General features: G+C 36.5%; 1 protein-coding gene across 1 annotated transcript in view; it reads left to right on the top strand.

Moving 5' to 3' along the window:
• The window catches only part of ABCA12 (ATP binding cassette subfamily A member 12), a 188,754-nt gene that overhangs the window by 147,537 nt on the left and 18,626 nt on the right, over positions 1 to 22,591 (top strand). The window contains exons 35-45 of the mRNA XM_086719559.1: positions 119 to 205; positions 998 to 1,091; positions 4,205 to 4,332; positions 6,351 to 6,438; positions 9,202 to 9,307; positions 13,380 to 13,434; positions 14,049 to 14,226; positions 16,146 to 16,261; positions 18,237 to 18,396; positions 19,527 to 19,780; positions 21,594 to 21,798. Coding sequence (XP_086575685.1) covers positions 119 to 205; positions 998 to 1,091; positions 4,205 to 4,332; positions 6,351 to 6,438; positions 9,202 to 9,307; positions 13,380 to 13,434; positions 14,049 to 14,226; positions 16,146 to 16,261; positions 18,237 to 18,396; positions 19,527 to 19,780; positions 21,594 to 21,798 — 1,471 coding nt within the window. The remainder of the gene's footprint in view (positions 1 to 118; positions 206 to 997; positions 1,092 to 4,204; positions 4,333 to 6,350; positions 6,439 to 9,201; positions 9,308 to 13,379; positions 13,435 to 14,048; positions 14,227 to 16,145; positions 16,262 to 18,236; positions 18,397 to 19,526; positions 19,781 to 21,593; positions 21,799 to 22,591) is intronic.

Here is a 22,591-nt window from a genome sequence, read left to right as displayed (position 1 = left end):
TTTTAAGAAAACTGTCCTTTGTACAGCATATTTTATTTTCCAAATTATTCATAAGCCTGACTTTAATATGGAAGACTAGTGGAGTATCAAGGATTTGTTTCTATCCTTTATATCATAGGAATTCTCACCCAAGCACAAAAGCACTGGTCTCAGCAATGTGGAGTTTCCCTGGCATCGACAATATGTGTTTGAACATCAGTGATCCGTAAGTGGTTCTTGTTTTTTTTTTTTTTGCTTTTTTGTTGTTGACACTCTAGTTGTGTGCGTACATGTGCATGCATGCATGTGTATGCACACACACGCGCGTGTGTGTATACAAGTGGGTGTGTGTTGTATGCTAGAGAAGGGCAGCAGCCTGAGAGAAATCTGTATTTAACAGATTTTAGTTCATTCCGTAGCTATGCTATGCTGTAACAGTGAACAGTAGGTGCTTTCTAACCTAAAAAGTTTCTTCCTGTGCATATTTTTGTTTAACAAACAACCCTGTGAATTATTAATCCATTTTTAAGATGAAGAAACTGAGACTCATATGGACTGAGATACTTGTCTAAAAATATCTAGACAGTAAGTTGTGCAGCTAAAGCTGGGATGCAAGTCTTCTGACTCTGTTTTTGCACTAGGTAGTGTTGCTTATTCAAAATTCCAAGATAATACACAACGCATGTAAACCTGACATTGGTATATTCTTTTGCTAAGGTTGGAGAACAGGATGAAGGAGCAGAGAAGAAAGGGGTCAAAAAGCCCCATCCTGCCTCATTAAGACAATTCAATGAGCTTTGGTTTCAACACTGTTCAATCAATAAGTGCTGTCTCTAATCCCTCACAAAATGTCAAATCACTTGAAAATGGTAGTGTAATGTATATTTGAGTTATGAAAAACCAGTAAACTGTACCTAAGACTATACATCTGAATTTAATACCCAATACTCGCTTATATACTCATACATAAATATGAGAACACACACATACCTCGCTTTAATATCATTTTTACTTGCAGAAGGTGCTTAACAAGAGGCAGTCTAGGAAAATGGAACACCAGTGGGGAGCCGATCACTAATTTTGGTGTTTGCTCCTGTTCAGAAAATATCCAGGTAAGATGGAATTTCATTTCAGTGAAGTAGGAGAAAGAAAGGAATAAATATTGAAACTTGAAAGATCTATCCAGGTTGCCAAAGAGTCAGTATAATTTCATTTTATGGAAGCTAGTAGCTCAGAGATGTGGAGCGGGGCAGCTCAAAAATATTGCCTTTGAACTTCAGGTCACTGTTTTAAATCCATCTCAGAACAAATTTCCAAAGGCAGGTAATTCGACGACAGTCTTTGTGGAAACCAACTAAAAATGAAATTTTGGTCTCAGTTCAGTTCTAACCGGAAAGCTCTATGTTTCAGACAACAAAGCCAACCATAACTGCCATATCTAAAAACACAGTGAGACTGTTTGGTGGTTAGCTGGCAAGTCAGTAATGTGTAAATCCAGAACAGATCTCCATTTCTAAGGAGCACCTCCAGCCTGCAAGAAAAACCCATGTCCTGAAAGAAACAGAAAAGATTATCCAACCATCCCTTACCCCGTCTGTATTTTATAGATACACACCTTCCTTTTCTAAGCCTGTCAATTCAACATACTTTTAAGAAAACCAAATTCACTGGGGAAATGAAACATTGTGGAAGAGAAGAAGTCACTGTTCATTTCTGAGAGTGACTATGTTGTCAACTTACTTTCCCATAGGAAAGGAATCTAGCCATGTTTTAATAGTGTCACATGATTCAACCCTACATTGTTTGTACAGTATTTTAGAATGAAACTGTTTTCTGTAAACACAACCTATTTTTATGTTTGCATGCAAGAGAGTTACTAACAATAAAAGCTGGGATCCCACAAGCATCTTTTGGAATCCTTGCATATTTCAATATCAGTCTTACCCAGTACTCAAAGAGTTTCCTAATCCCTCATGTAATCTAGTTAATTTCTGAAAATTCCTCATGTATTTTCTTTAGTTCACAGTAAGAGTCAACTAACTTAGTATTTAAAATTGGAATACAGATAAATTTCATTAATCAAAGGAAAAGAGAGAGAGAGAGAGTCAAAGCAAGAAAGAGACTTTTTAATTATAAAACAATCTGATGGTTACCAGAGGGGGTGGGGTGGGGGGATGGGTGAAATAGATTGGAAATTAAGGAGTGCGCTTGTGATGAGCACAGGGTGGTGTATGGAACTGTCGAATCACTATATTGTACACTGAAACTATTATAACACTGTATTTTAACTAACTGGAATTAAAATAGAAACTTAAAAAAATAAAAATAAATCACCAAATACATATATGTATTATATATAAATATTTTATACATATAAATGTACAGTGTGTATATATATATATATATATATATATATATATATATAAAATGTGTGACAGTACCTATAAATACTGAAGATATATGATCCTATGGGATCAGCAATTCCATTTCTATTATATACCCATCAGAAGTGTGAATACATTCACCAAGAGGCATATACTAGAATATTCATAGCAATACTATTTGTAATAGCTACTCAGATTCCCACCAACAGTAGAGTGGATAAATCAAATGTAATCTGTCTTCACACTGGAATTCTGTATACAGCAAAATGAGAATGATTAATCTACAACTACACACATCAAATGGAGGATTCTCACAAATGAATGATGAGTGGAAAAAGCCAAATACAAGAGAATATATATAATACAATTCCATTTATATAAAGTACAAAAACATGCAAAACTCTTCTGTGCTTGTTACTTTGGAAGTGGTAGTTGTTCTGTTTCCTGATCTGGTTTCTGGTTACATGGTTGTGTTCAGTTTGTCAAAATGTATCAAGCAGTGTACTTATATGTGCTTTTCTGTACATACAATTCAACAAAAGATGAAAGTGAAAAAACTACATTGCATACACAAGTGTGTCTCTAATTATTTGCGGAACAAGTAGCGTTCTAGAAATGTGATCTTCAAGTTGATCCGACCTGATGTAAGGTGAAAGTCAGCATTTATTTTTTAGAGCAATCTGCACCTCGATGTTCTCAGGGCACACTTGTGGTCCAAGCCTCAGGCTCTGGGACATCGTGTGAAGGGATGGAAGTAAAAATTGGAAAAGTGCTAGGCTTCTCTGGCTTTATGTCAGAGAAGCATGGGAAGCTTCAATGGAAAGTAACTGGTCAGGAAGTGCAGAAAGCTAATACACATACAAGTAAGTGGTTAAAACTAAGCTCTGAGGTTAGTTAATAGTGATGTACCAATACATTTAATTTTGACAAATGTATGATGATAGTAATTTAAGATGCTAACAATGGGGAAAACTGGGTGAAGGGTATACAGAGACTCTCTGTATTAATTTTTAAATATATCTATGTGTGTCTATAGACATATATAAGCACATTTGCAATATATATAAACTTTATTTTGGAATAATTTTACATTTACATATGTAAAGATTAGATTTAGATTTATTTAAAATTAAGTTATGTAGGGGCGCCTGGGTGGCTCAGTCGGTTAAGCGTCCGACTTCGGCTCAGGTCACGATCTCGCGGTATGTGAGTTCGAGCCCCGCGTCGGGCTCTGTGCTGACTGCTCGGAGCCTGGAGCCTGTTTCAGATTCTGTGTCTCCCTCTCTCTCTGACCCTCCCCCGTTCATGCTCTGTCTCTCTCTGTCTCAAAAATAAATAAACGTTAAAAAAAAATTAAAAAAAATTAAGTTATGTAGATTTAGATATATGTAAACTTGAACTTCTACACCCAGGTTTGTACCTTAAAAACAATACAACACACACTTTCATCCACTGCTGTCACCTGAGAAGTTATGTCTGTCTGTTAATGTTTTCTTTTCAATTCAGAGCAAATGTTTTTTTACTTTCCTGTAAATCATTGAGTGAATTTTAAGTCATCTTAGAGTTTAATCAAACTTGTCAGTACAGTGAAAAGAAAATCACACGTTGGTTAACTTGTATTCTTTTTGGCTTCAAGTGAGTCGTAAACTTATGCATGTGCTCCACTATTTGGTCTAATTTCTTGGCACGGGAAGATGTCTTCCTCTTCAGAGCTCTTCAGAGTCAGAAGACGGTCTTATCAGACTCTACCTGTTGCAATAATAGACAAATCATGAGACCAAACCTTCCTGACATTGTCTATTTGATTTGCAAAGAACTTAATTTTTAACTTTATTTTTCAGGAGTGTCCTAAATTTAATTATTCTCCACCTCATAGAAGAACTTACTCTTCTCAAGTAATTTACAACCTCACTGGACACCGCTTGGAAAATTATCTAATATCAACTGCTAATGAGTTTATGCAAAAAAGGTAAAAATACTCTGTTTATAACATTTAATTTAGCCTATCTTGCTTTCAAATTTTAGTGGTAACTGCTTCTTGAACTTGAGACAATACATGAAAATTTCTATTGATTATTTACCCTGTTAAAGTCTCTATGTTATCTAAATAATCTTATGTATTAAACCTTTAAAAAAATTTTTCAGTTCCCTCAAATTAAGGCTCATTTGAGGAAATTGAAAAGCTTTGTTTTTTAACAAAAGCGTATTGTTAAACTTGTACATTTTTTTTCCCTTGAAGCAATAACGTTATTGACTAGATTATGCCAATTTGGACAGTTTTAAGGCATAGTTTTAGGTGACAATTGGCCTTATTTACAATATGAATATCTCAGATTTAGATTATGATATCTGTGTGTGGATAAAATGTGTCCATATGTGACAAGGCCACAGGCCTTGTACCTCAGCCACCTAAACATTTGCTATGGATGTAAGGTTGGTAGACTTCTATTTGGGGTACTGTGGATGGACCTGGAAGACACTATGCTAAGTGAAATAAGCCAGACACAGAAAGGCAAATAGTGCATGATCCCGCCTGTATGTGGGATCTGAAGTAGTCAACTCACAGAAGCAGAGAGTAGAATGGTGGTTGCCAGGGTCTGGGGATCGGGGGGACATGGGGAAATGTTGGTCAAGGGCTACAAAGTTTCAGTCATGCAAGAGATTCTGGAGAGCTAATCTACAGCAATGTGACTGTAGTTAACAATACAGTATTGTAGACTTGAAATGTGCTAAAAGGATAGATCTTCAGAGTTGTCACTACACACACACCTCCACACACACACGTGCATGCATGCTCATACAGAAAGAAAACGGTAACTATATGAGGTGATGGACATTTTAATCAGCTTGATTGTGGTGATTACTTCACGGTGTATACACATATCAAACCATCAAGTTGTACAGCCGAATATATACAATTTTTATTTGTCAGTTGTACCTCAGATAAAGTTGGGGCATGGGGAGTTGGTCATCTTGTAATAGCTATATAGTTTTCTCCTTTCCTTCGTCTCTTCCCTCTTTTATTTCTCAATGTACATAACTGACTGATGTTCACTGTAAAATAATTACAAACTACATATACGCAGAAAGAAAAAGGAATCTCTCTATATCCACATATAACCACTATTGATTGTATATCCTCCAGACATTTTCTAGACACAGATACCTGTAAATATGTTCAATTATAAACATTATTATTATAAGCAGGCATTTTATTATAAACAAACATTTCTAAAACCTGCTTTTTAAAAAATAAGGAATATACTGCCATGTTCTTTGTGTGTCAAAAGTATAGCTCTGTAGATCACATTTAGGATGATAGTCACAAGATTAGTCTAGTGTGACTAATTTATTTAACTCAACCATATTTAACTCAACCATAATTTGGGATATTTAAACTAATCTGTTCTTAAAATTACTGCTTGGTTTTTTAAGTCCACTTTTTATTCTCAAGAGACTATGAACTGACAAGCACCAGGCAATTATATAGGCACGATTCACCTTCAAATACCCAGGAAGAGAAAAAGTATATCACCAGGGGACAAACCAGGGGGGAAAGTTTGGAGAATAAAAGAAATGAAGCCATTTGAAAAAAGATGAGAACTGATCTAATATCACCTTAGTGATAAATTACTTCTTTAAAAAGGAATTTTAAGGGCAAAAATACTATAATTTTTGAGATGGTGCATGATCCAGGTAAGTTGGCAGAATTGGTTAGATTATATATCACTTATTTTCAGAATGATTAGTTCACATTTGCAATTGCTTAAAATTACTTTTTACTTCTAGTTACAGTGTATACCTTAGACTAAAATATAATAAAAGATCAATAAAAAAGTAAAATATTTGTCAGGCAGTATTTATTTCATGCTATAAATGTGTTCCTAATGGAAAGAAAACATTGAGCCTTTAGTTAAACATTTTAGATCTATTTATAAATGTTTTCTCCATTAAAACAAATATAAGTTTTGTTATTCTTTTATATAGGTATGGAGGTTGGAGTTTTGGGTTGCCTTTGACTAAAGACCTTCGTTTTGATATAACAGCAGTTCCTGCCAATAGAACACTTGCTAAGGTAAATTATGACCTTCCCTCTGGGATGTCATACAAATGAGAATGTGAACTTGAAATGCTCAAGCATTTTGATGAAGTAAAAATAAAACATGAGTGCAATCAATTTGAGAAGCGTTTGGCATAATGCTTTCCCCATAGCACTGGGGTTCCAGTCCTGTGTATTTACCCCAGGGAAACTTGGATACACAAGTACCGGGATACACATACAAAATAGTGTTTCTTACATTAGCTAAAACAGAACCCCAAATGTCCGTATACAGCAGAATAAATGAATTGTTGTATCATTCAGTAGAACTTTCAGGAGGTGCCTGGGTGGCTCAGTCAGTTAAGCATCCAACTTTTGGTTTCAGCTCAGGTCATGGTCTCATGGTTTCTGAGTTTGAGCCCTGAATCGGGCGCCATGCTGACAGCTCGAACCTTCTTGGGATACTCTCTCTCTCCCTCTCTCTCTCTGCTCCTCCCCCGTTTGTTCTTTCTCTCTCTCTCTCTCAAAAAACAAAACAAAAAAACAAAAAACAAAGCATTTTCAGCAGTGAAATGAGCTTAGTTCCATAAGTAGGTAAATATCCCAAACATTATTAATAAGCAAAAGAACACTTAACTATCATTGCATTTACTATAAACTTTAAGAGTAGGCAAAACTCGGGGCTCCTGGGTGGCTCAGTCAGTTAAGTGTCCGACTTCAGCTCAGGTCATGATCTCACGATTTACAAGTTCGAGTCCTGCATTGGGCTCTGTGCTGACACCTCAGAACCTGGAGCCTGCTTCAGATTCAGTGTCTCCCTCTCTGTCTGCCCCTCCCCTGCTCATCCTCTGTTTCTCTCTCTCTCAAAAATAAATAAACATAAAAAAAAAAATAAAAAGAGTAAGGCAAAACTCAATCATATTGTTTAGAGAGACTATTGTGATTTTGATTTTGAAGAACACAGAATTCGGAGATGTTCTGTTATCTGGCAATTTTTGTTTCTTTTTTAAAAATTACTTTAAAGTTTATTCTGGGGGGGGGAGAGAGAGAGAGAGAGAGAGAGAGAGAGAATCCCAGGCATGCTCGACACCATCAGTGCAGAGCCCAATGTGGGGCTCAAACTCACAAACCATGAGATCATGACCTGAGCCAAAGTTGGAAGCTTAACCAAGTGAGCCACCCCCACCCAGGCATCTCCAGTTTTTCTCTCTTAACCTGAGTGATTGTTCAATGGATGTACTCCTTTCATCATTTTTTGCTAAACTGAACATTAATGTTTTATGCGTTTTTCTTTACATATATATTATATGTGTTTATCCTTGTTTCTTTTTTTTTTAATGTTATTTTTTATTGAAAAAGAGACAGACCACGAGGAGGGGAGGGGCAGAGAGAGAGGGAGACACAGAATCCAAAGCAGGCCCAAGGCTCTGAGCTGTCAACACAGAGACAGACGCGGGGCTCAAACTGGTGAACTGCAAGATCATGACCTGAGCTGAAGTTGAATGCTTTACCAACTGAGCCACCCACACGCCCCTATCCTTGTTTCTTAAAGAGCATGGAAACTTAATGGAATTTGATGAAGACAAATAATCCTATAGGCTTTATTATCATTATTATTATTATTATTATTATTATTATCATCTAGATCATATCTATGCTTTCAAACAAGCTAGGGTCACAGAATCACACACAGATCTACGGTAGTCTTAGGAGTTTTAAATTGTCCTTCACATATTTCTCATTTGGTAGTAAGAGACATATATAGACTTGGGGGAGGTGGAGAAACTAATATTTTTATGTTATATATATACATATATATGTTATATATATATGTTATATGTATGTGATATATATATATGATATATATATATATGATATATATATATGATATATATATATATATGATATATATATATATCATATATATATAAATAACTGTGGTAAGCCCAACACTAGTATCATCTGGTGCACAAACTACCTGATCACATCCTCACAACATTTCTATGAGATATTACGGAGCCTGTTTTAGCCGATTTTCATAAGGTCATATAGAAAGTAGACAGTAGTGTTGGAGATTTGAATGCCCTCTCTCTGCCATTTGTTCCTTTTCTTCCTCTCTCCACACACAAAGTAAACATTCTTGCATAAACAAAGAGTTCTAATAACCAATAATTTCTCTCTCAGTTAGATTTGTAATTTTAAATTATCAACTGGGTCTCTTGAATTGAGGCACACCAGTATTTTAAATCCCTCTGTTTTTGACACAGAAGGTAAAGTAACTCTCCTCCCTGTGGCTCACAACTAAGAATAGAAAGTTAGTGTGGGAATTTCAAGGTTATCATTCTTGTTGCTAAGGACACAGTGTTTGTCTTTGTATTTAATTTCTTCCTACATCCTTGCCTAGACATTATTTTATATTATTATTATTATTATTATTCAGTATGCTTTAGCTCTAGTCCCAGAGTCACTACAGACCAGCCACAGAGATGGAGATAATAACGATTTCTTCAGTTTATTTCAAGCTTTGCCTATGCAGAAGATACAGAATAACTAATAACGTGGTGCTATCATGCAGAAAAAAAAAACTGTTTTCTCAATCTCTGTCCATCTCTAAATTGGAAATGTAGAGGTCTGTGGTCAACACTCTGGGGAATGGTTCTAATCTTCCAAGATAAAATAACTCATTGGGAAATTGTTGGTCTTACTTTAAATATAAATTCTGTGAGCTGTCAGATGTAAAGGCAGCCTAATTTATTTAAACACCATACTGATCTTGCCTCCCTTTTTGGAATTTAACAGGTATGGTATGATCCAGAAGGCTATCACTCACTTCCAGCTTACCTCAACAGCTTGAATAATTTCCTCCTACGGGTTAACATGTCAAAATATGATGCTGCCCGACACGGTAAAGTTACTTACACAGAAGCTTCTTGTATTGCAACTTTTGCCTCTCTCCATATAAAAATGCATATAAGATTCCGTTTCCTCCAGGTATTTTATGGTATCTAAATTACAGATCTTTAAAAGGAGTCTGAAAGTAGTAACTACCACCAGATGGAACATTCTAGATAATTTCTTTAACTTTGGGTTAATTTAGTTTCCTCACTTATCAAATCAGGATAATAAAGCTTACTTCATGCTTATTTCTGGTCTCACATCTAGTAGCTATTACTCACAAGAAAACATTTTATTACTATTTATTTGTATATAGGCTAAGAATTAAAAATAATTAATGTTGATAAATCTAAAGATGAAGCCAAAACTTTTAAACTAAGAAGTTCTATACCTGATCATTAATTGAGCACTTACCCTATAATATATGCTTTATATGAAAAATTGCTAATCCTTACAAGTAGCTTTCAGAATGAATATTTTTGTTCTCTGTTACTATTTTCTAGAGCCCAGACATGGAATTTGAACCCAAGTCTGTCTGAGTCCTGCCCCTTCAGTTTTCTAATACTTTTCGGTACTCAGCCAGATCTGTTGCAGTTGGATTTCCCAAGAGGCATCCACGTGGTTTTCAAAACAGGATTTGGGATTTTAAAAAGACTGATTTATTTTTTCTAATTCAATTACTGTCAATCAAATCATTTTATCATCTTAAGCCTTGCTCAAATTATTTTTCCTTACTGATCCTAAAAAAAATAATAAGGATGATGGAAACAAATGAGTAACATATTTATTAGCCAATACTGAGTCTATAGCCTAATAAGTAGGCTAACAAATAGCCTATTAAACAGGAAAAAAAGACACAACCGGTCTTTTAGAAAAGCCAGCGTCTGTTTTTCTTTCATCTCCTTCCTGTTGGGCATAACAATGTGTGTTGGATGTTCTCGTGATGAGAGTCAAACACTCATTCTAGCAAGAGAGTCTGTCAGTCTTCATTTTAGAGAGAACAGCATTCCTTCCCACCTGCTATAGCAGTTTCCTAGCAGGAGGAACCATGAAGAAAGTAACAAGACTGAAAGATAGTCCTTAAATCTATAGCACCAATAAAGGACATAGTCAAAAGTGACAAATTAAATTAAATGGTGATGAGTGTTAAGGAGGGCACTTGTAATAAGCACTTGGTGTTATATGTAAGTGGTGAATCACTGAATTCTACTCCTGAAACCAATATTGCACTAATGTTAACTAACTAGAATTTAAATAAAAATGTGAAAGAAAATTAGTTAATTAATTAATTAATCAATTAATTAATTAAATGGTGACTAAAGCCAGATAGGTTTTGTGTAACCTGGTTTGAAATACTACTGAGTACTTGACTTTTGGTAGGATGTCTACATCAGAACAAAAGATATTTGTTTCTATGGAGGATAATGAAAGCAGAAGAGCTGTAGATACGACTAGGGGAAAATGTAGCGCAGGTAGGTAGGTAGGTGAGAAAAACATACATGCCACTTTTGAAGAGTCGGCTTTTGAAACCTATATTCACGTTTCATTTATTAGTAGTATTCTTTACCAAGACTGAAGTAATCTGAATCACCCTGGATCCTAGCAGGCTTGTTGTGGCTCCTACCATTGCATGTTTTAAGTTACAGAATTTAAAGAATTAGAATTCTGGAGCATAAACTTTTTATTGACCTTCAAAGGACATTTATTTTTTAGGTTTAAAAACAGGGCTTATGAGTTCTGTAGCAGTTAGTAGTAGTGTGCCCTTTTTTTAAAAACTTTTCTCTTTTTTTAATATTTATTTTTGAGAGAGAGAGAGAGGGAGATACGATCTGAAGCAAGGTCCAGGCTCGGAGCTTTCAGCAAAGAGCCCATCGTGGGGCTCAAACCCACAAGTCAGATACTCAACTGACTGAGCCACCCAGGCCCCCCTTAACTTCTCTTATATAGACTCATGAAAGTGGTCACTTTCCACCCTCTGTGGGAGGAGTTTGATTTTCTTCAGAGAAGAAATCATGTCACCCTAAAATACTTTCATTGTCTTGTAATGCACATATGGGATCTGCCATGGTAATATTGTCTTTAAAAATCAACTCAATTACTCTCCGGCCACCTCCCTCCCCCTATGACACTAGCTGTTTTAAAGCATGTTTGTTGAATTCTGCATTAATTAGGATTTTGCTTTAGCTATAAAATTGATTTTCTTTGAATTCTAACATGCTAGTAAAAATCTTTTAATTAGTTTTCCTTTGCTATGTCAATAACTATTATTTTCATGTGGTTCCCTCTAGTGGTTAATTCAACATGAAAATTCTGTTTTCTTCTCAAACAATAAAGGTTTGCTTGTTTCCCCTAACAGTTGTTCTACAATGAGGCTCTTTTCCAAACATACGGACATATTGTTCCCTCTACCCTCCTGTTTGTTCTGACCCTTTAGTGCATTAGTAGTAATGATCAATGGAAAGCACCTGGTTTTAGATGTATGCCCATAGAGACAACAGAAACAGATAATATGTTATTTTTAATGTATATTATATATGGGGGAAATAATTGAAATTTTAAGGTTCAATATGATGTAATAAGTATTCATTGACTAATCACTGTAGTCAGGATATTATGCTGGATACGGTAGAACCCACAGAGAAGATTTTTATACGTCCTCAACCCTAATGCATTTACTTGATCTTTCTGCTAAAAATATCTATGAAACACTTAGTTTGGCAGCATTTTTCATAGTGGAGTAAACGCATTTGCAAAGATTCCTCTAGTGAAATAATGTAGTTCTTGATTCTGAAATACAAGAAAGAAATAAAAGAAATGTTTTTCCCCTGCCTATATTATAATTCAACAATAAGATTTAAGTAGGGCCCCAAGGAAAACTGAATCTCAGTAAAAGAGACTGTTAATTTACACAAAAGATAAGAAAAGTGCATTTCCCCAATGATGTGATTAAAGTTACAGGCCAAATTGATTATTATTGGTAGTTTCTTTGTTTTGCTTTAATTACATTTTTTTTCTTTAACATGTAACAATTGCAGAATTCAACCTCAAAATATGTTACATTCTACTCAACAAAAATTATAAATTTAAGTTAATGGAGGGAATATAACTTTAGAATAATTTATATTTGGCTGCTGTGAACGGGTCTTAATATCCTGATATAATAAACATATACTACATGAGCAGTAAGTGAGAAAGTTCTTGCTCAGCTTATGACTCTAATAAAACAAATATTTAAGAGACAGCCTCACTGCCATCCCCTACCGTTCTTTTCCAAAGTTACTCAGACAGTATAGACTTTGTCTTCACACTGTAGTCCCTTGGGAAACTTTTGCCAGCCCATTTTTGACTATGACTAATGATCATCCTCTGATAAGCGGAGAAAAGAATCTTGTTTCTAACTCAGAAACTATAACTGATTATGGGAGATCCCAATAATTTAGGACTGTATTGGAATTAAGTGACTACTTTCCTGGCACCAGCTAGTTTCTCTGAATTCTCTTGGATCTTTATGTCTCAATGAAAACCCGTCAGAGATGACTGAAGCTCTCAAGCCTTACCCTAGTAGATAAAGTTCTAGAAAAATAGACGTCTTGGAGGTAGTGAAAGAGGAAGGATCTTCTCAGGTTACAGTATTTTCCCAACCTGGCCGACAGAATGATAAAGAGGGATGAGGGGGGTCAGTGTTCTTTAGGAGATCCTCATATAATTGGTCTAAAACACCAATGTAGTAAGTGCCGCTGAAATACAAATGTGCATGATTAGATGGGGAGAAGAAATGGAAAATGTAATAGAGGGGAAATGCCATATAAGAAATGGAAATTCTTGTCCCTTCCCCCAAAATTCCATACACAATGGGAAAAAACATTTTTTAAATTTTTATGTGAATGCCACCAATTGTGTGGCATTGATGAGATTAGTTGGCGGAGGGGGGGAGCGGGGGGGGGGATAATTTTCCTTTAAAATACTATCCCCAAAGCAAAATTATAGCATAAGGAGGAAAGTGTTATGCATTATTCATCCAAAAATTGGTGTTTCTGAATAACTGAATATCTACTAATGAACAGAACTGTCTCTTCTTTAAGGCATCATCATGTATAGTCATCCTTATCCAGGAGTGCAAGACCAAGAACAAGCCACGTAAGTGGAAATATCTGGTATGACTACATTACTCCTTGGCATAGTGAAGCCTCTGAATAAAGTACTGTAATTGGAAATCACAGTTGTATCTGAATGAATGTCAATCTAGAAGAGCTGTTAATACAAGTCACTGACTGGGATAAAAGGAAGTTTCTGAAAGTCTGTGCAGTGGGGTTGCCAAGTGAGCTTGCTGGCTGTAGAGTCAGAATCTGCTGCTTTTATAAGTCAAGTACGTAAGTGCTTCATCATTTCAATTTCCCTGCATAGCATTTAAGTACTATTTCTGTGCTCAAGGACTATATATTCCTTGCATACACCCAGTAACCCTTAGAGACCGAGGTGGGCTTTTTTCTTTTCTTTCTTTTTTTTTTTTTTTTTTTTTTTTTTTTTTTATCAAATATCCCTAGTCAATTCAGATGCACTAGAGCTATATTTATCCAGGGTCATAGCCAAGTCATGTAGGAGATATTATCTGGCTGCCTTGCAGGAAGACTTATTTGTGTCACAGCCAAGTCGTATACTGTTTTGTTGATGGTTTTAGTCATGAATCTTTCTGAAAGGAAAAGAGTTCTAAAAACTTATGTATGCTCTCCTCTCCCTATTGCTCACTACAGAATGAGCAGCTTAATCGATATTTTAGTGGCACTCTCCATCCTGATGGGCTATTCTGTCACCACCGCCAGCTTTGTCACCTATGTTGTAAGGGAGCATCAGACCAAAGCCAAGCAGCTGCAGCACATTTCAGGCATCGGTGTGACTTGCTACTGGGCCACAAACTTCATTTATGACATGGTGAGTAGCTTTCAGGAAAGACAGGATTGATTGGGGTAGAAGACACCACTTTTATATACAGGATTTATTCATGCCTACCTTGTTAAAATGATCACTACAAGTCAGTAAATTAAGAAAAAAATAATTTGGGGGCGCCTGGGTGGCTCAGTTGGTTGAGTATCTGACTTTGGCGCAGGTCATGATCTCACAGTTTGTGAATTCAAGCACTGTGTTGTGCTGACAGATCAGAGCTGGAGCCTGCTTCAGATTCTGTCTCCCTCTATCTCTGCCCCTGCCCTGCCCATGCTCTGTCTCTCTCTGTCTCTCAAAAATAAATAAACATTAAAAAAGAAAAAAGAAAAAAATAATTTGCATCAGACTTACCGTCACCCGATAATTAGAGGAAAGAGCCACCTCCCCTCATCTCTGTGGTCTGAGGACCCACCGATATCAGATTCCCCTGGACATTTATTAAAATGCAGATTACTGGCCCCCTCCAGACCTACTAGTTCTATACCTTGGGAGTGGAACCCAGAGAATATACATTTTAAAGAAAATCCTCCAAGTTATCTTATGCATAATAAGGTTTGAGAGCCACTACTGTGGAAAAATAGAAAGCAAAATAGCCTTGCCGAATGGTACCAAATACTAATGGTAAAAACTTCGAAGTAGCAGTCCCTGATGAATGACACATTAGAGGAGATTAGTAGGGACAATAAAGGATGAATATCATTGACAGCTCTCTCATTTGCATAAAATGGTCCCCAAATTCAGAAGGTTTTTCTTGACTCCAAATGCGCCAGTATTGGCCAAAAGCCCAGGATGTGGTATGCATTTGCCTGGTGATTATGGCAGAATTGTCTGAGTTGCTGTATAGATCATTGGCTTGAAGAGCTAGAGGGTAATTATCTGCATATCCACTTTGTTAATGTATCCAGTGAGGTCTGAAATGCCTTTGTTGAAGAAGTCAAATCTAAAAGAATGGTAATGACTCCTCTGGACTTAATAGGAGTTTTAATGTCAAGAGAGCTCAAAGTACACACTTCTGCAAAGGGCTACTTACTACTCAGATTCCATTGTCATATATCTGGTGCTCATCCCAATTTAGGAGATCCGTCTCCCTTCCAGATTAAATTACCATCTCTTTCATAGTGTGCATCTTGCTGCAGCCTGCACAGCATTTACTATTTCTATTTTCCAATAAAACACTGAGTTCTTTGTTCATATACTGTGATTCCAAGAATGTGTGGAACCTGCCACCCCACTGTTTTACGCAGAGTGGCTCACACCGATAACCAGGCCTTCGAAATCAGCCACCTGAGAGAGTTCCAGCATTCAAAATGAAATCAATACTTTGAAGACTGCATCTAATACCAAGATACTTGACTGTCTTATCTTTCTCACTGAACCTCTGTCACAAAGTGATCCCCAGTCTCAAAGCCTGGAGGCAGGAACACCAGGGACTCCATGTACATCTATAAAGATGGTGACTGGCTTGACCTCATATTACAGGAGACAAATTCTAGAGTGAAATCAATGTAAAATAAGCTGAACTTACAAGCAACAGGAACATAAATAAAAATTCATTCCTTCACATACTTCAAGGTTAACTTGTTATCGTTTTAACTAGATGGGCAATTGATGTTTTTGGGAAACTATTTGCCATATATATATTTTAAATTTTTTTAAACGTTTATTTATTTTTGAGAGAGAGAGAGGGAGAAACAGAGTGTGAGTTGGGGAGGGACAGAGAGAGAGGGAGACAGAGAACCAAAGCAGGCTCCACACTTTGAGCTGTCAGCACAGAGCCCAATGCTGGGCTTGAACCCATGAACCATGAGATCATGACCTGAGCCAAAGTTGAACACTTAACCGACTGAGCCACCCATGAGCCCCAAATATTTACCATGTATTAAGCATTGTTTTACATATTCCCATAGGTCTTCTACTTGGTGCCTGTAGCATTTTCAATTGGTGTCATTGCAATTTTCAAATTACCTGCCTTCTACAGTGAAAACAACTTAGGTGCCGTATCCCTCCTACTTCTACTGTTTGGGTAAGCTGCAGTGAAAAAAGAATTAACAGAACTGAGTGTTCTGAGGCACAAACAGAAACTAAATCTCATTAGCTAATTTACAATTGTCTTGGGGTTTCAGTAGCCATGAATGATGACTAACAACACATTATACTTGCTAGTCCACAGTTTGTACAGTACAGTACTTCTGAAAATGAATGTTGTCATTATTAATAGTAATATCTAACATTAATGAGTACTTACTAGGTACCAAGTGTCATGATTGGCAATCTACACATGTAATATAAGCTACATAAAAATGGATGTTTCAGAATGATCGTAAAAATTTACATACATGTGTGGATTTGTGTATTGACAAATTATGAGTATATATCACATTGTAAGGTATGTATCCTCATGTATACTTTATTTATATTTTTATGGATGTTTAACACACACACACAAGTATTATTTCTGTATTGGGGCTATACAGGTAGTATGGATTGATATAATCAGTGCTTAGCATAGCAGTTCTTTCTGCCCTGAATGCATGGGCAGTAGCCATTAACATAGCAGTGTAGCAGATGAAGGTTTACATTGCCTCCGGTTCTTCATCATTACCCCAAAGGTTGCTCAAGTGTTTGCTTACAGCAGGACATCCAGCTTCTGAGCTTTGTCTGTCTGCTAAGTTAGCTTACCATAATGTCATTACTTTTCTTTAACTTTAAATTATAAGATTTATATTGATTACATTTTTATTTCTGAGAGCAAAAAAAAAAAAGTTTCTTGGATTGGATGACAGCATCTCTAAAATGAATTCATTTTTAGTTGTGATGATATAGAACTACTCAAGTTTCCTTAAAAGAGAAGCTTCTTACTGTCACTTTTTTTTAAATTATTGACTATTTTATTTAGTTTTTAAATTATTGACTATTTTATTTTTTTATTATTTTTTTTAATATGAAATTTATTGTCAAATTGGTTTCCATACAACACCCAGTGCTCATCCCAACAGGTGCCCTCCTCAATACCTGTTGAGAGGTACCTACCCTCAGTAGTACTACCCTCAGTTTGTTCTCAGTTTTGTTTTTTTTTTTTATTTTAATTTTTTTTTAATGTTTGTTTATTTTTGAGACAGAGAGAGACAGAGCATGAATGGGGGAGGGGCAGAGAGAGAGGGAGACACAGAATCGGAAGCAGGCTCCAGGCTCTGAGCCATCAGCCCAGAGCCTGACGCGGGGCTCGAACTCACGGACCGCGAGATCGTGACCTGAGCTGAAGTCGGACACTCAACCGACTGAGCCACCCAGGCGCCCCTGTTCTCAGTTTTTAAGAGTCTCTTATGCTTTGGCTCTCTCCCTCTCTAACCTCTTTTTTTTCCCCTCCCCCATGGACTTCTGTTAAGTTTCTCAGGCTCCACATACGAGTGAAAACATATGGTATCTGTCTCTCTATGACTTATTTCACTTAGCATAACACTCTCCAATACCATCCACATTGCTACAAGGGGCCATATTTCATTCTTTCTCATTGCCATGTAGTATTCCATTGTGTATATAAACCACAATTTCTTTATCCATTCATCAGTTGATGGACATTTAGGCTCTTTCCATAATTTGGCTATTGTTGAGAGTGCTGCTATAAACATTGGGGTACAAGTGCCCCTATGCATCAGCACTCCTGTATCCCTTGGGTCAATTCCTAGCAGTGCTATTGCTGGGTCATAGGGTAGGTCTATTTTTAATTTTTTGAGGAACCTCCACACTGATTTCCAGAGTGGCTGCCCAGTTTGCATTCCCACCAACAGTGCAAGAGTGTTCCCGTTTCTCCACGTCACTTTTTAAAAATCCAAAGAATTTGTCAAAAAAAGTTTGTATAATACAGAGATCTAGCTGTGAGGCTTAGTGATACATCCCTAATGTTTATTTTCACTTTGGAGCCCTATCAAAAGTTTTGTCTGTTTGTTAAAGGATAAGGATTAAGGCATAATTTTAATCCTTGTGTTATTAACATACAGGTATGCCACATTTTCTTGGATGTACTTACTGGCTGGGCTCTTCCATGAAACAGGGATGGCTTTCATCACTTACGTCTGCATCAACCTTTTCTTTGGCATCAATTCCATTGTCTCCCTGTCAGTGGTATACTTCCTTTCCAAGGAAAAGCCCAATGATCCGGTAAGGTCCATTATTCGCCTGGTAAACTTCAATGAACATATGAAATGTTTCAGTATGTTCAAGGTGAAAAGATTTTCTACATTTTGCATTCTCTAAATAGAAAAGAGGAATTTCAGTTAATTCTATTAAGTTTGATAGAAGAGAAACTACAGCCTTTTAAGATTCTTTTTAGTTTCCAAGTAGGTTAATGCCTATGATTATATTTACTCAATGTCAAAACTATTGGCATTTGAAAGGGTTCAAGTGGAGGTGAAATCAAATTATTGTGTACAACACTATAAAAATCATGAACCTATTGGTCCAGTGACATTTTTATTCATTAATTGTTATATGGTAGGAACAAGGACAATGGCTCACTTATGTGACTATTGGTTAAGGGTGGTTTTTTTTGTTGAACATTCATAGAGAACAAACCTGATATGTTCCCTTTCAAGCATGTATTAGATAGAGTCTACTTCATTGTGAGCATCAGTTCCCATTCAAAGCTGACAATTACAGTTAGTGAGAAGGGAAGCACGAACAGTGCTGGGCAATTGAACGAGAAAGAATGGAGAGGAAACTACGTGAACTGAGGAACAGACAAGCACACTCCAGGAGGAAGAAGACAATTCATGAGTTGTAAGTGGTTGGCCCAAGTGTGAATAACATGAAAATAAGCCATTTGCTCCTCATGTAGATAGGTTGTCTCTCCTTCATCTCAGTTCACCATTTAGCCCCTCTTCAAATAGGAATTACCTAAAGTTCTAAAACTTCACTGTACCAAATCCCTTCTTTACCTAGGCATGACCAAGACCCTGTACCAGACCCCAACATCCTGGCTATTTCTACACTTCTAGGATCTAAGGCAGGGCTAGAAGTGATTCTGTCTCCAGGGTTTGGCCTGATGCCTCAGATCATCTCAAAAAGAAGATAAACCTTTTCTGCTTATATTTTAGTAATAAATCTCCATGTTTTGGTTATAGTAAATATTTACATGTAAATTCAACACACATGGGAAATAATTGCCAATCTCAATAAACTTCTCCAGTTTTAATATTTGCCCACATCACATTTGTTCACATCAGTTTTAAATTTTTGTCAATTTGTCAGAAGTCTAACACTGAGTTTCATTTTTTTTTCTCTTATTTCAGACTTTAGAACTTATTTCTGAAACCCTCAAGCGTATTTTCCTGATTTTTCCACAATTCTGTTTTGGCTATGGTTTGATTGAACTTTCTCAACAACAGTCGGTCCTAGACTTTTTAAAAGCATATGGAGTGGAATACCCAAGTGAAACCTTTGAGATGGATAAACTAGGTGCCATGTTTGTGGCTTTGGTTTCTCAGGGCACCATGTTCTTTTTGTTGCGGCTCTTAATCAACGAATGGCTAATAAAGAAACTCAGGTAAATAAAAAGAAAACATCGTGTTTGACATGCATGATAGAACTCAATTCAAAATATTTAGGAAGGAACAATAGTCTAAATCTTTCTATTAGTAACGTGGAAATAGTGCTAAAAAAACTTAAAAAAATTGTAACATAATTCACCACTCATTCCATTCAGTAAATAGTTATCACACCTCACTCTGTGTCTGCAAGTATTATTGTAGAGTGAGAGAATAAAATTAAAGAAGCACAATTGTTAGCCTTAAAGAGATTAAGATTCAGTGGTGGAGAGAAAATGCATACATAAACAAAGGATGTAGTGTTTGAGTTGAGTTTAAAGGATGGCTAGAAAGTAGAAATGAAGAAAGAAGACTGAGTGAGTAGCATATTAGCAATGGGTTTGGAGAAGGTTGAATAAGGAGAAAATGGAATCTTAAATAAAAAGAAATACGCATACAATTGACCTGACTATTCCATTTCTAGGATTCTTTTCCTACAGATATGCTCACACATTTGCAGATTTATGAATGTATAAAGTTATCCATCATCGCAACCATTCTTAATAGCAAAAGAATGAAAACAGCCTAAATGTCCTTCATGGACTGGTTAAATAAATTATACAAATTTACATTTTTTCATAGGTAAACACTATGCGGGCATTAGAAAGACTGATACAGTTCTGTATGGAATATTTGGGATTACTACTAATACTTATTGAGTGAAAAATGCTAAGTTCAAAACTTTGTGTGAAGTATATTATCATTTGAGTTAGAAAAGAGCTATAATTTATACATAATATGCCTATACTATCTCTCTATGGGTGCCCTGCTGAGGAGATCTCTATAGAGTCGAAGGAAACTTACTTCTCACTATATATTCTTCAGTACCATTTTAATACATAGAGTGCATGTATCACCTATTGAAAAATAAAACTTAAGTTAATAGTAATAAAAATAATGACAAGAGCAAAGACCGAGAAAAAAATCTTAGGGTATATTTGAGAAATGAGTAATACAATTTGATTAGAATGTAGAATAAAGGCAACGAAATAGTAGGAGCTCAAGCATGTGGCTGGAAGACTATGGAGTCTATTGGATACTTGGGTAGAGAGATTATTTGGACTTTTTCAACAAACAAATAATAGTCCAATAAGTGTTTTGACCAGAAAGCAACATGGTCAAACGGTGCTTTCGGAGATGTGATTCTGTGGAGTTCATACAGTTTAGAATGGAGGATCAGAGATATTGGAACAGTTAGAAATTCTTGAAGAATTTAGTGAGAAACAGTGAAAGCCTCTGATGGTAATAGAAATAGACAGAACATGATTGATGACTGGGTGTTCCAAGGCATTTCCAGTGTTAGGAGACTGACTACATGCGTAGATTTTGTAATGGGGAAGATTCAAAGAAAACATCACAGTTAGAATCTCTGGGGATATCATTAAAAGAAACAGGGACATTGGGAAGAAGACCTGAATTGATTTGTTGGGTTTTTAAATTTTGTTTGGATTGGTTTGCTTTAGCATACGTTAGGCAAGGTACTGATGTGGGTTTGAGACTGCTTTCAGGGCTGATAACCTTAATATATTGCCTAGATACTAAGTAAGACATTCACAATAAACAGAACATAGAGGGACATTCATGTCACTGAATATGGTGACGAGCATTTGTACTAATTCTTAACTTAAGTAGCATAATGCATAACAAATCTGAAGTCTAGTGTGTGATTGTACGTTTTTAGTGAAGTGAGAATTCATTAAAACATGTTGAAATTGAGCTGTGCCACTTTAAAATCATTGATGCAAAATCACTGGGTCTTTTTTTTTTTTTTAGACTCTTCTTTAGAAAATTTAGTTCGTCTCCTGTAGTGGAGACAATAGACGAAGATGAAGACGTCCGAGCTGAGAGATTAAGAGTGGAAAATGGCGCAAGTGAATTTGACCTGGTCCAGCTCCATCGTCTCACAAAGACCTACCAACTTATCCACAAAAAGATTATAGCTGTAAACAACATCAGCATTGGCATACCCGCTGGGGAGGTGAGGAACTTGCTCTGTTCCTAACTGTCCTTTATATTGGCAAGTTAAGTCACAAAAATCTTTAAACTTTCCTATTTTTTTTCTAGAAATGTAGAAGTCAACCTCTGAATATCTTGATGGATTCTGTGTATACAATGTACACATATCCTTCTGTTACTTACTCTCTAAGTCTTCCCTCTCGTCAGGGAGGATTCACCACACACCTAGTTCTGAGCCCCTGCCCATGCTACCTACTGTCCTCCCTGGGCTGGACTTTCAGTCAAGAAGCCCGTGCAAGGCGCTGTCTTCAACTTTCAGTTTTCAGCTCCCTGTGAAAGACAGCATGAAGAGATCTGTTGTCAGAAGCGAGATCCTAGGGGTGCCTGGGTGGCTCAGTGGGTTAAGCATCTGACTTGGGTGGTTAAACGTCCGACTTTGGCTCAGGTCATTATCTCACGGTTTGTGGGTTCAGGTGGTGCATTGAGCTCTCTGCTGTCTGTGTGGAGCCTGGAGCCTGCTTTGGATCCTCTGTCTCCCCTCTCAGCCCCTCCTCTGCTCAAGCTCTCTCTCTACCTCTCTCAAAAATAAATATGCATTAGAAAGTTGTTTTTAATAAAAAAAAGAAGCAAGGTCGTAGAACTGCATTCATATTTATTCTTGCCATTTTTATAGAAGAAATATTAAGCCAGCTTTGAAAAGAAAGAGAAAATGTGGGCATTTCCCTTAGTTTTTTTGAGGAGAGCTGCAAACCACATGCATCCAATCCATTCAACAGCATAAAGAAATTATTGCTTCAGTGGCTTATTCAGTAGTG

The sequence above is a fragment of the Puma concolor genome, chromosome C1, assembly GCF_028749965.1.
Source record: "Puma concolor isolate L17-30 chromosome C1, mPumCon1.1.hap2, whole genome shotgun sequence".
Classification (NCBI taxonomy): Eukaryota; Metazoa; Chordata; class Mammalia; order Carnivora; family Felidae; genus Puma; species Puma concolor.
This window is presented reverse-complemented; position numbering and strand designations above follow the sequence as displayed.